Below are 12,923 nucleotides of genomic sequence, written 5' to 3'. Positions count from 1 at the left end.
GTTTCACGTGGAGTTATGCATTTTATGTAGTGACCATATGCTCTTTACTAAAGAGAATCTGCAGGCCTTTAGCCCTTCAATTTCTCAAGCCCTGTCCTAATCCTTCTCTTCTAGTCTCCAGGGAAATCACATTGGGGAATCTGGTGCCAGGATGATCTCAGAGGCTATCAAGACAAATGCTCCCTCATGCACTGTTGAAATGTGAGCAAAACAAGTTCCTCATAGGCCAGGCAGGAGGACAGACAGATGCAGCTGGAAGCTTTCGAACAAAAAGAACATTTTCCAGGGTGCCTTCCTGTGGTCTGGGAATGATGCTGAGTCACATGAGAGCTGGTCTCCTGCAAGGAGGCAGGAAAGGTGCTGCCAAAGGAGGTCACAAGCACCTCTCCTGGTCCAGTCAGTCCTGGTGGGGGCAATATGCACACTGCTATGGCACAGAGAGGAGAGGGAAAAGTCTTCCACCAAGGGACTCACAGATGTAGGCCTCAAAGCTCAGCAGGTAAGAAGTTGGTCTGAGCTTATTTATACCCTGAGGTCATCATGTACCCCTAACTTTTCTTATTATTACTGCCCTGGTTTAAATCGTCCCCCTCACTCTGAAATGAGTTGCCATCTTCAAGCCCATTAAGACTTTCAATTTGGCATTGGTGACAGAGGAGATCATTTTTTCTTTTCTTGCGAAGAAAAGAAGGTTTTAGGAGTATGATCCTTAGAGACACATGGAAAAATTATGGGAATTTTTTTGAAGAGAAATGAAGGCTTTAATTATGGGATTCTGGAGACAGAGACAGAAAAAAAACGTTCTCCAAGGTTTTTTCCATTTTTCATCCATTACAAAATCTCTCAAAGGCATGGATTACGTCTGGCATGTTATTTGGAGCCTGGCACACTGGTTATCAATAGCATGTTAAATACTGATGGCTTAATAATGTTACTCTACATTGGACTTCCAAAACCAGTACTGTGGCTATAGCTTCCCTATGAAGGCAAGTAAGCTGAGCTTCCTGTGGCATAAATTCCCTCGGATGTCTGTTGAAAGGAAAAAGACCCCAAATGGCTCTCATCAACTAAATAACCAAGGAAAATGATTATGAAGATTATAATTATTTTTAAATTTGAACAGGAAGCACTGTTGTTCCAAAGGTTTCTTTAAAAATGAGTATTCAGGCAAGAATCATCAATGGATACTAATGCCATAGATGAAAGTCTATTGAGGAAGAAGACAGCCACACAGTCTCAAAGTATCACCCAACAAAAGGTATTTACAAAGGGAAAAAGGTACCTTAAAGATGGAGAAATTTTGCAAATGCTGCCTTAAAGTGATTAAACTTAACATCACCAATAATAAGACAAATGGACATCATGTCCCCCTGCTGTGATGCCCTGAGAAGGACACATCACTGATGTAGTATTCTTGCCAAAAATGTTTACCTGAATCTAATAGTGAAGGAATAATCAGACAAAATCCAAACTGAGAGGCATTCTGCAAAAAAACTAGCCTGACCTCTTCAAAAATGTCAATGTCATGAAAAATACAAAAGGCTGGGGACTGTTTTAAATTGAAGGATATTAAAGAGACATAAGAACTTAATGCAAGATCTTTGGTAGGATCCTAGACTGGAGGGGAAAAAATCAGCTATAAAGAACATTATTTGGAAATTAGGGACACTTGAACATAGGTCTTATGTAATATTTATTGGATTACTGTTGTTTTGAAAGGTATTTTGCTGGGTATAGAATTCTAGATTGACAGTTTTTTCTTTCAGTACTTTCAAGATGTTGCTATACTGTTTTCTGATCTGCACTGTTTCTGGCTGAGCTGAGAACTCAACAGAACAAGAGTTGCAGTAGTCAAATGCTGGAGAAAGTTGTGCCCTGCAGGAACTGGGCACTGGAGACACCTCAGGGACCAAAGCAGTGGAAAAAGAAAAGTGTGCTGGAGCCTCCAGGGACTGGGCAAGCAAGCCACACTAGAACTGGAAGGAAAGCCCCTTCCTCCTGCAAAGTCTCTCTGCACTCTATGGACAAGGCTTATCATCCTGCTGGCTGGCAAAGGAGAGAGATTTGCAAGGAATAGCTCCATTATCACTGAGGAGGCCACAAGGTGAATTTGGAGCTGAGGCAATAAACTGATGACCAACACAGTGGCTTTTTTGTTTTTCATTCTGGACAGTTTCTATTGCTGTGTCTTTAGGGTCACTATTGTTTTCTTCTGCAGTGTCTAATCTGCCCTTAATCCCAGTTTGCATAGTTTTCATCCCATTTTTTTAATCTCTAGAGGTTTTGAGACTTTATATCTTCGATATCTCTCCTTAATATGCTCAAGCTTTCTTCTACCATCTGAATATATGAAATATAGTTATAACTGTTTGAATGTCCTTTACTACTAATTCTATCACCTGTTATTTCTTAGTCTATTTCTTGATTTCTCATTATGCCTGGTAATTTTTGATTGGACACCAGACATTAGAAATGTTGACTTATTGGGTGTATTTTTATATTCCTTAAAATATTCTTGAGCTTTATTCCGGGACACAATTACTAAGAAACAGTTAGATCCTTTCAAAACTTGCTTTTAAGCTTTGTTAGCCAGGATTGGCCATCCTTCAGTCTAAGGTTACTCTGGCCCAACTTCCGAGGTATTAGCTCAGTATTCTGGGTACTCCACCTGATGTCCAAGTCAAAAAACTGTTTTGGGTCTTACCTACAATAGATACTATAGAAATCCAGGTGTAAAAGATGGTAAAATCAACCTTTGGCTTCTGACTCCAAATAGGAGCATCAACCCAAGTGGTTATCTGTTGTGTATCTTTTCAATATACAGTACAAATTTAAGCAGAATGGCTCCTAATGCAGACTTTGCTTCATCAATTACACACACTCTCTCTCTTTCCTAGTAGACTCAACCCTTCGCATTCCACGAGCTAGTTCCCTTCAGCCAAAAAATCACGTTCAAGTTTTCCTCTCAAACTCCCTCCACCAAAAAACCCCACAAAAAATAGCCCTCTGCCCCTCCAAAATGTTCTTTGACCCTGCTTTTCTCCCCTGGCTCTGCCCTCTCTTTTCACTTGTGACCATCCCACCTTTCTGAACAGTCATCCATAGTGTGTTGGTTCAAAATTCCAACCTCTCTTCAACCTGTCATCTTCTATCTGACTTCTCCTGGCTAAGGTCACCGGAAATTTCCTAACTGCCAACTTCAATGGCTGCTGTGACTCAAGCTCACTCATACCAAGGATCTAGCACTTGTTCACCTCCCCCGTCTTTGGGAATTCTCCCCTGCCTTGGCTTCCATAACATTACGATCTTCCAATCCTACCTTCTTGTTACTACTCTTCTTCAACACTCTTTGAAAAATTAAACAGTTTTTCCTAACTATTAAAATAAAATATAGTCACTTTAGAAAACACTTTCCATCTTTCTTTCTGGTTCCTTGTGGACGTTTCCCTTTAGACACAAGTGTTTCTCAGGTTTCCACCCTTAGCTCTCTTCTCATCCCACATGGTCTCCCCTCAGGAATCTTCTACATAAATGATTCTCAAATCTGAATCTCCAGCTCTTACCCCTTTCCTGTCTGAATATTTATCTTTTTAAAAACTCATTTTCATCAAAGCAACATACATAGTAATACACATAGTTTAAAAAGCCAGAGTATTACTAGGCTTAAAATGGAAAACAGCAGTTTCCTGTCCTGTTCCTCCCCTTCCTGAATACCCCTATCCCCTAAACTAAATATCCTACATACACTATTTCTTGCTTTATCATTTTAGAGATTATCTATTGACTTTCCTATTATGGGAAATGGCACTTGTATGTACATCGCCTTATGTCCCCACTTTTTGTTTCTTCATCCTTTCAATATAGTTATAGCATGATTTTTGGTTAAATCATTATTTAGTGTTTATCTTATGACTTTATGAGTACTAATCGCTGCTGAGCCATTTTCTTCCTATATAATCTACTGTTCTTTCTAGAATTAACAGTTGCATCATTTAAAAAATTTACTTTTCTGTGTCACTATTGCTTAATTCTTTCCAAACTGTCCAACAGAAGTGTAACATCTGAATACTATTTCTCATAGACACATTGGTTATTCCATCAGTTCCATTTTTCCCTAATGACATCCCTTCTTGAGCCCTTTGCCTTCCTGATCCAGTCACATCCTGAATGAGAGGCCTTCTGTTCTGGGTAGGAGGAAGAACCTTTTAGTTCTCTTCTAATTCAACCAGTCCTGGAATGTTAGCACTCAAGAGTCCTCTGGGCCAATCTAATAGCTGTGATATTTATGGAGTATGTTGGTAACTAAAGGGACATACCTTCCTTTTAGACGTTTGACCCTGATATAATTTAAAATGCTACTGAAAGATATCTTGCATTTCTTCTTTCTGTCCCAACTAAAACGGGAACAGTTCTTTGGACTTTGTTCTTGATGGCTACCACCAATAAAAATTGAGGACTTAAAAAATATCTTTATATTTGCTGTCAACACACACATTTTAAAGCATTTTAAGAGGTCCTTTAATTACACAGGAAAAAAAACTGTCGCCAGAGATCTAAATGGTAGTTTTTCATTGACCTAATCACATAATCTTCTTTGGGGCCTGAGTCTGCTCTGCTGCATGGCAAAACCAAATGACACCAGGTCATAAGGCCCTTGCACATATCTGACTCCTGGATCTGATACAGAGAAAGAAGTACATTAATAACTATGATCAAGTACTTGGAACCTCTTCATTGAGAGAAGCTACTCAAGTCAGGAAGTGCCATATCATGGTGAGACTCTGCATAAACTCAGTTAACCAAGGGATGAAGGATGACCAAGAAGCAGGTGAAACAATGAAATGCCCACTGCAGCTGTTGCCTCCTTCTCTGGGTGTGTTATCTGAGTTTGAGTCGGACTCCCATGTTAATGTCCATCAGAAGAAAGCATCACATACGGAAAACAGAAATATAGTTTTTGTTTTTTCAAAACATAAGTCAGGTCAGACTCAGGTAAACCAAAGCTATAACATCCAAGAAGATGCAGTCACTCTTTTGCTCCTGAGAAGCCATGGCATCTGAGGTGGTTAGCATGGCTCCCGACACACCTATCTCCTTTTCAGCTTATTGTTTTGAAGATGGCACATCTCAAATTACTGGTGAATTAACTGAATGCTGAATGTTTAAAAAAAAGAGTAATCTCATACATCAAATTTAGGAAAAGACAGAGAAAAACGCAAAGATAGAAATAATTGTCACACAGTCTTCTAGAATTTACATGTACCACATTAACCTGTGAACTTTTCTTGAATAGTATTTATATGTTATAGGTGCAAATAAACAAAATAATTACATTTCCCAGTAAAGCTTATTTAATAATATAAAAATATGGTATTAAATACATTTATTAAGAAAGAAGTAACTTCAGAAGTCTTCTGACTATATAATGAAAAATAAATGAAAACTGTTCTGTGCTTTCCATATTAACAAAACAAAACAACTCCACGTGTCACTTCTCATTTCACAACAGGGAAATTCTTCTAGTGCTTCTCTACCTAATACAATTCTAGTTTATTTTTTTAAGTCAGAAACACGAATATGCACTCAAACTTCTTCCTTAATTTGCTTTCCTAAGGAGGAATGTCAGCCTCCTGAGAGAAAATGGAATGTTTATAATCTGGAGCCTCTCTCTGTTGCCTAACATTCAAGGAAAGCTGGTTTTCCTCTAACTTAGCCAACTTTCATTCAGAAAATTTTAGTAAAATATATTTAAAGCTTGGTATTGTGACCATGCAGAAGAAAGACAACTTTAAAATGAAATAAGGGCTACCATTAAAAGCTGGTGTACAGTAAATGTTCTCAACTGTGTAAGTGTTTAATAGTCTGACACTTCCCTCTGATTCCTAAAATGAGTGCTTGTGCTCAGTCTGGCCCACTGACTCTTAGAGGAAATGTGTGACAACAACAGCCAAGACCTGTACAGTGCTTCCCCTTACTTCTCCTTGAGTTTCTGTCCTGCGGATGTGAATCACTAATATGCATTTCTCAAGTTTTAGGAGGTAAATGAGGCCAAAAAAAAAAACGTCATCTTTGAGATCTGCTTCAGTTCTTGTTTAAGCTTTGTGGAGTAACACATAGGAGGCTAAAGCAGAAATAGGTATTGCTTCATTAACAATGAGTCCAGCTGGCTTAGTGAAGAGAACATATGTTTCCTTCCTAACCTTCTAATTTCCCATTTACCTACAAATCTGAGGGTTTTAATCTGCCTGGGTCCCTCAGCAAGAAGGTCAGAAGTCATTGTCACTCTCATCCAGGGGCTCAGGTTTCCGAACCCTTCGACTGGGCTTCGCTGGTGAGAGAGCAATGCTCTCATCTTCCAAATCATCATCATCTTCTTCATCATCTTCCATGTCAATTTCACTGTCCTCTGAGTCTTCCTATAGGAAAAAGACAGTAAACAGAAGTAAGGGTCCCATCCTATTACTGACATCTTGTCAGCAAAGACCCTACTTCACTTTTTACTAGTAGCTCAATAACTAGCAAGCCAGCCCTAGTGGTCTAGTGGTTAAGATTTGGTGCTCTCACCGCCACGGCCTGAATTCATTTCCCAGTCAGAGAACCACAACACCTGTCTGTCAGTTGTCACCCTGGGGCAGCTGTGTGTTGCTGAAAGGTATGCCACTGGTATTTCAAATACCAGCAGGGTCACCCAAGGTGGACAGGTTTCAGTGGAACTTCCAAACTAAGACAGACTAGGAAGAAGGACCTGGCCACCCACTTTCAAAGAACTTGGCCATGAAAACCCTGTGAACAGCAGCAGAGCATTGTCTGATATAGCGCTGGAAGGTGAGAGAATGGCGCAAAAAGACAGGGCAGGGAGGGTTCAGCTCTCCTGTACACAGGGTCACTAGGAGTCAGAATTGACTTGACAGCACTAAGAAAAACCAGCAACACCCTCATGTGAAGGAAGAGCATGGCAGAGAAGCAAGCAGTCAGGCTGTGGGGGCATAAGATGAGACCAATGTCTAGATATTGCTGGCTGAAATACAGACGTAAATATATCATCTAACCAGTAACCTTCAAATACCACTGTGCAATCCAAGGCTGGCACTGCAGGGATTGGCTTTCCCACTGATGCCTCAAAAACACCACTGGATCTGCACTGAGCAAGGCTCACTGGAGGCTGCTTTGCTCCTAGGGGCCAGAGACCCCCCAGTGGATAGTAAGGAGGGTGGGGACTTGGAGAGAGGGAAGGTAGGCTTATTTTGGCTTTGGTCAGATTGGGGATGGAAATCGACACCGGAAATGGGAGCAAGGAACAAAATAAAAGAAACACTCTCTCCTTCTTCACCTAGATCTAGGGTGACCAACTCAGCCAGGTAAAAAAAAAGCAAGTCCTGCATCCCAGGTAAACTAGGATGGTTGGTCACTCTAGATCATTCCCACCAGCATATACACATGCTGCTATTTCCTTCTTAAAAAAACAAAACAAAAAAATCCCAAAACTTAATCCCACCTTCCTCTTCAGCTACTCTGTCCTGTTTCTCTAGTCACTTCACAGCAAGAAAAAAAATGAGTTTTGAGCTCACTGTCCCTATTTGTTCCCCCTCTCATTGCCTCTTAGGCACACTCTAGTCAGGCTCTCACCCCACCAATGCCCCCAAACTGCTCTTGTCAAGACTGAAACATCTGATGGATTCAAATCCAATGGGTAATGCTGGTTTGACCTAGAGGCTGCACCCGACACAGAATCACTCCTTCTTCCTTGGAATGCACTCTCTCTGTCCTCCAGGGCACCCTTCTCTCTGGGTGCTCACCCTACCTCACTGTGGCATCTTCTCAGTCTCATTTGCTGACCCTCTTCATCTCCCTGCAATGTGGGGTTGGCTCGGGGCTCAATTCAATCTCTAGCCCAGACCTGACCCGTGAACTCCAGACTTGAATTTCAACTGGCTACTCAACACTGGCATATGGATGCCTATCAGATGGCTCACACCTAGAAGGTCCAAAACCAAAGTCTTGATCTGCTCTCCAAATCCCTCCCTCAAGTCTGCTTCATCTCGGGGAATGAAAGTTCTCTGCTTTCACCCGAGTATGCCATAACCAAGGCATCCTTCACTTCTCTTTAATATCTCATGTCCAATTAACAAAACCCAAAGGTTCTCACCTTAGAAATATATCCAGAATCTGACCATTTCTCAACTCCTCCACTCCTATCCCCTTCGGCTGGGCCACTGACACCTCGGAACTAGACTATTGCAAATGCCTCCCAACTGGGTTCTCGTAGATGTGAGTCAGCTCTTGGCACTCCTGGCCTTGCGATTCTCCAGCGCCTTCCCACTATACTCAGAGACAATGCTGAGTCTTCATCACATCCTGCAAAGCTCTGCATGGCCCCTGCTGCCTTTCCTATCACTTTTGCCCCCAGTTCACTCTATCCTAGTCATATCACCCCCTCTGGTCCTTGAATGCAGAAACTACATTCCCTGGGACTCAAGATACCCCTTCCCAGCACCATGTCCCTCCTTCCATTCAGGCCTCTGCTCAAATGCCACCTTATCAGAAAGACTTTCCCTGACCAATTAAGAGACATCAATCTCCCCCCATCATGCCTGTCACTTTGTCTCCTGAACCTGCTTTATTTTCCTTCCTACCACTATGACCCCGATGTATCTGCTTGATTACTGTTGGAATGTAAACTCCACAAAGGCAGGGGGCCTTATTTCTTTTCACTGCTATATTCCCCAGAATCCATAACAGCACTTGGCACATAACAGGCATTCAATAAATATCTGTTGAGTGACTGGGTGAACACATGAAGGACAAACCCCTAGGCCGAGGGGGATGTGTGGAAACAGCCTCCCTGAAATAAACAAGTGACAACAACAGGCACAGAACAGATTTAAGCTACAACTAACGCATTCATTCTTAGAAGTAGAAAGCTAAACAATGATCAAGCAAATGATAAGGAAAGAGGCCAGCCAGTGCTCTCCAGGCATCACCAGCTCCCATGCCAGACTTTCCCTATTTCTGTCTTGGATGGGTAAGATGGATAGAGAGAAGTGGTTTAACCATCCATCTCCTACCTTGTTAAAATTTTTTTGAGGTGGTTTCTCTGCTTATCTAAAGACTGTCTTCTATAAATTTAAGGCTCTATTTTCTATGTGCATCTTGCTCAGCAAACCTGAGTGACCTCCCCCTCCTGTGAATTTCTGTAACAGTATACACTGTTGGTACTAAATAAATGGATCTTTTGTATAAGAACATAAGGCCCATGCTTCTGTTTCTGTGCAGTCACTAGTGCCACACTCTAGACACAGTGGCATTCCACTGGATGGGGAGGCCTGTGATCCATGTCAGTCTAGTCACCCTTTGCCTCTTGGGCCTCACAGCACTGCCAGAGACTGCAACAAAGAAGGATCATGGTGATGGACAGTACAGCCCCAACAGCTGGGCCCCAGCAAGGACCCCGGGTTTCCCCATTCTGGTTCATTTCCTAGTCAGTTATCAACTCAATAATGCTCAAGGCATCAGCAGCCTGATGTCACAGCCTCCTGCCAGCTTCTCTGAGGCCCTGGTCTCAAGAGAGCCTCCTTTTCATGCTCCCTCCCCAGAATGGAGCAGAAGAAAGGGCTGGTCTTGACCCCTGGGCCTCAGTAGCATACCTTTCTTTCTAGGTTACAGTTCAAGGGCCTGATGACTCCTCTAACCATGACCTTTCTTGTCTCTTGGCTCAGCGCTCGCCTCTCCTACTTAGCATAGGGACTTTTGTGTAATTTCACCATTGACTGTGGGACCCATTTTGAGTGGCTTCTTGCCTAGGATACACAGGCATCACTCATGGGGAAGGCTCTGCGCTGGCCCTGAGTGGGCTCACACACACACACACAAATGGATGAGGTAAAAAAGAAAACCAACCTGCTTCTTGGAGCTGGAAGTCTTGCATTTACCTAAGAGAGCTGGTGCTGCTTCCATCTTTGGAAAGCGAGAATGGAAAGAATAGTGAGAAAGAAAACAAAAAGCAGGGCAAGCACATTCATTTGAAAAGAAAAGAAATGAGCGGTCAACAAGCAAGGAAGAGAGTCCAGCTCCTTGGGAGGCTCAACTGCCACAAATCCTGCAACGGGCTGGACTGAGAAGCAGCACCTCACGCTAAGCTGGTTGGATGTGCCAGCTCCTCTGCTAAGCTAGTCTATGAGGCCAGCCCAAGACCGGAAAGAACAGAACTGCTAAGGGGAGCTGGCCAGGACTCACATCGTCATCAGAGTCTCCACCTTGCATTGTGCCCACGATGCGTTTGCTGGGTCTTCCTGAGGAGAACAAAAGCATGAAGAAATTATGAAAACCTTGCAAAATAAGGCAAGAAATGGCATTCAAGATTTGTTTTACTTTAGAAAATTGGGAGAAAGAAGAATCACACTGAAAAATTTACTTAAGTAGCATGCAACTAATTAGAACTGTCAACAAATGGTAATGGATTTTCTGCATTTTCACTTTCAAAAAAGGCAAAGGGGAATAAAATGTAAGCACAAATCATAAATCATAAAAATAAATATGCATCCTATAAATGTTTTAGGGAAAATCACTGAATCCCACTGTTAGTTTACATGAAGTGGAACAGGTGTGTGCTATCTGTTGGAAAAGAAGTTCTCCCTTTATGGACCAATATCACTTGTACTCGGACCTATGTCTGAGCTTCAGAAAGGAAAAGTTTAAGTATCACAATTAGTTCATCTTTCAAAACACCTAAGCAATCCTCCACTCCTCCTCTGGAAGTCAATGTGGTCTAGATGTGACTTCTGCGAAAACTCAGGAGCCGTCATTCGCCAGCTGAAGGCAGAGAGCTCCCGAGGGGGAGGAAGATCACCCATGACCCCAGGTCCAGGCCTTGGGAGAACAGCAGCGAGGGCAGCTCAGAGAGGAGCTCATTCAGGAAAAGCCTGGATATGACCACCAAGAACTGTTTACGGAAACTTGGTCAGATAAAATGCAAATCTTGTGTTGCTTGAACAACTTATTTGGTTTTTGGAAACGGACCCTGCGATTGTACTTCTACAAGCTGAGTGGCCAGCAGTAGAATTTAGGAGCCCAGTGCCTTCACTAGGTTCTACTGAGCCAATCACATACCTTTTTAGAGACTTGGCTCCCATCTGTAGAAGGGGAGTCATAACCTCTAACCTCTATTTATGTCATGAAGATGTTTAAAAATAAAAGAAAAAAGGGGGTCTGGCCCCGTGGCTGAGTGGTTAAGTTTGCGCGCTCTACTGCAGGCGGCCCAGTGTTTCGTTGGTTTGAATCCTGGGCGCGGACATGGCACTGCTCATCAAACTAGGCTGAAGCAGCGTCCCACATGCCACAACTAGAAGGACCCACAACGAAGAATATACAACTATGTACTGGGGGGCTTTGGGGAGAAAAAGGAAAAAAATAAAATCTTTAAAAAAAAAAAGAAAAAGAAAAAAAGAAAAGAAAAAAGGAATGACTAACAAACAATAATGTACAACTGAAATTTCACAAGGTGTAAACTATCATCTTAATAAAAAGTGAAAAAAAAGAAAACAAAACAAAAAAGGAAATCAGAGCCCCTAGTTATCCCATGAAAAAAGCGAAATGTAATAAAGACAGCTGAGCCTAGAGTAAGAGAAAACAGCTAACAACAGAAGTTGATATAAAATGATGAAGATGATTTACCACTTAAATGTATTATGTGCTAAACATGTAATTGTGCTACAAAAATTAACAGGTGGTAGATAAGAAATGCTTTTAAAGGCAAATATAGGACAATTTAGTAGTAGCTATCAAAATTAAAATTCATATAACTTTTGACCTAAGAATTCCACTTTTAATGATGCAACCTAAAGAAACACTAGCAGATAAGCAGAAAGATGTATACACAAGGAAAAGAGTGGAAATAAATTATCTATCAATATAGGAATGCCCAAGTAAATTATGGGTCCAGCCATACTAGGGAATACTACGCAGCTGTCAAAAAGAATGAAGCAGATTTTTATTTTACTGACAAGGGAAGAGTTCCAATACATTTAATTTAAAAAAATAGGCAGTTGAAGAACCTTACACAGAGTCTGGTCCTGTTCAAGTTAAAAAACATTTCAGGTAATCTTTGCGGCTATGTTTGACTGTGTGTGCATGTATGTGTAAAGGCAATTTAGAAGGACACACTCCCAGGCCACTGGCCATGAACCCTCTAGGGTGGAGAGTGGGACATGAGGAAGACCCCAGGGGAGCACCCACATTTGCTCCACATTTATAAAGTAGAAATTAGAACATTTTTTAAAAAGGCAAAGATGCTCGTGTAAGTCCCTGCTTTGCGCATAATTCTGACTATAAGGGATATAACTGCACTGAGAGCAGTTTGGACCCAAAAAGGACAGAATACAGTTCAGTGGTAAAAGCAGTGTGTTCCTGTGGCCTCTGTGAGAAATACCAAGTCACAAGGAAGAACGGGCCATTCTTGGGACCACAGGTAGGAGTATTAGCGGCAAAGATGACCACTGAGCAGTTTAAGAGTCATATCCTGACAAACAACAAGGCAGGATAAACCCTGCAGCAGGGGCCACTCACAGTGTGCTTATGGGCCTTAATACCAAGCGGCCCTGACCCAATCCTGGCCATGGTGTTCTGTGACAGGGCACAGGGAGGAAGGCAAGCAAAAGAAGCCATGGTACCTTGCATGAGCACCTCCATGGCTGTCCGTGGCTTGGACAGCCGTCTCTCTTCCAATTCACTGTCAGATTCATCATCCTCATGGATGTCAATGTCCGAGTCATCGTTACCTGGCAGGAACACAAGCAGGCAAAACAAAAGGGCAGCTCCATCATTACCTCTAAAACAGCCTCTGTCCAGTAAGGCTCTTGTGCAAAAGTCATCTGCACTTCTCAGCCTTTCTTTTGATGCATTAGATTTTATGAGACTCAGGATTTGCC

General features: G+C 42.1%; 2 protein-coding genes across 7 annotated transcripts in view; one reads left to right on the top strand and one right to left on the bottom strand.

Annotated features, from left to right (window-relative positions):
• NLRC3 (NLR family CARD domain containing 3) overlaps nt 1-2,903 on the top strand; it is a 35,575-nt gene extending 32,672 nt beyond the window's left edge. Inside the window, exon 20 of the mRNA XM_046667704.1 lies at nt 115-2,903. Within this exon, the coding sequence (XP_046523660.1) occupies nt 115-205 (91 nt within the window). The 3' untranslated portion in view covers nt 206-2,903. The remainder of the gene's footprint in view (nt 1-114) is intronic.
• Nucleotides 2,904-3,019: 116 nt separating this feature from the next.
• Nucleotides 3,020-12,923, bottom strand: part of CLUAP1 (clusterin associated protein 1) — a 35,759-nt gene continuing 25,855 nt past the window's right edge. For 3 of the 6 annotated variants that reach the window (XM_046667705.1, XM_046667707.1, XM_046667706.1), the window contains exons 11-14: nt 12,666-12,773; nt 10,234-10,289; nt 9,898-9,954; nt 3,020-6,416 (exon numbers count right to left, since the gene is read on the bottom strand). In XM_046667705.1, coding sequence (XP_046523661.1) covers nt 6,267-6,416; nt 9,898-9,954; nt 10,234-10,289; nt 12,666-12,773 — 371 coding nt within the window. In that variant the 3' untranslated portion in view covers nt 3,020-6,266. The remainder of the gene's footprint in view (nt 6,417-9,897; nt 9,955-10,233; nt 10,290-12,665; nt 12,774-12,923) is intronic. The other 3 variants (XM_046667708.1, XM_046667711.1, XM_046667710.1) reach the window with 2 other exon arrangements.

Source organism: Equus quagga, chromosome 7 (assembly GCF_021613505.1).
Source record: "Equus quagga isolate Etosha38 chromosome 7, UCLA_HA_Equagga_1.0, whole genome shotgun sequence".
In the NCBI taxonomy this organism is placed as follows: Eukaryota; Metazoa; Chordata; class Mammalia; order Perissodactyla; family Equidae; genus Equus; species Equus quagga.
The sequence above is the reverse complement of the archived record's forward strand: the minus strand, read 5'-3'. Positions and strand labels throughout refer to the sequence as shown.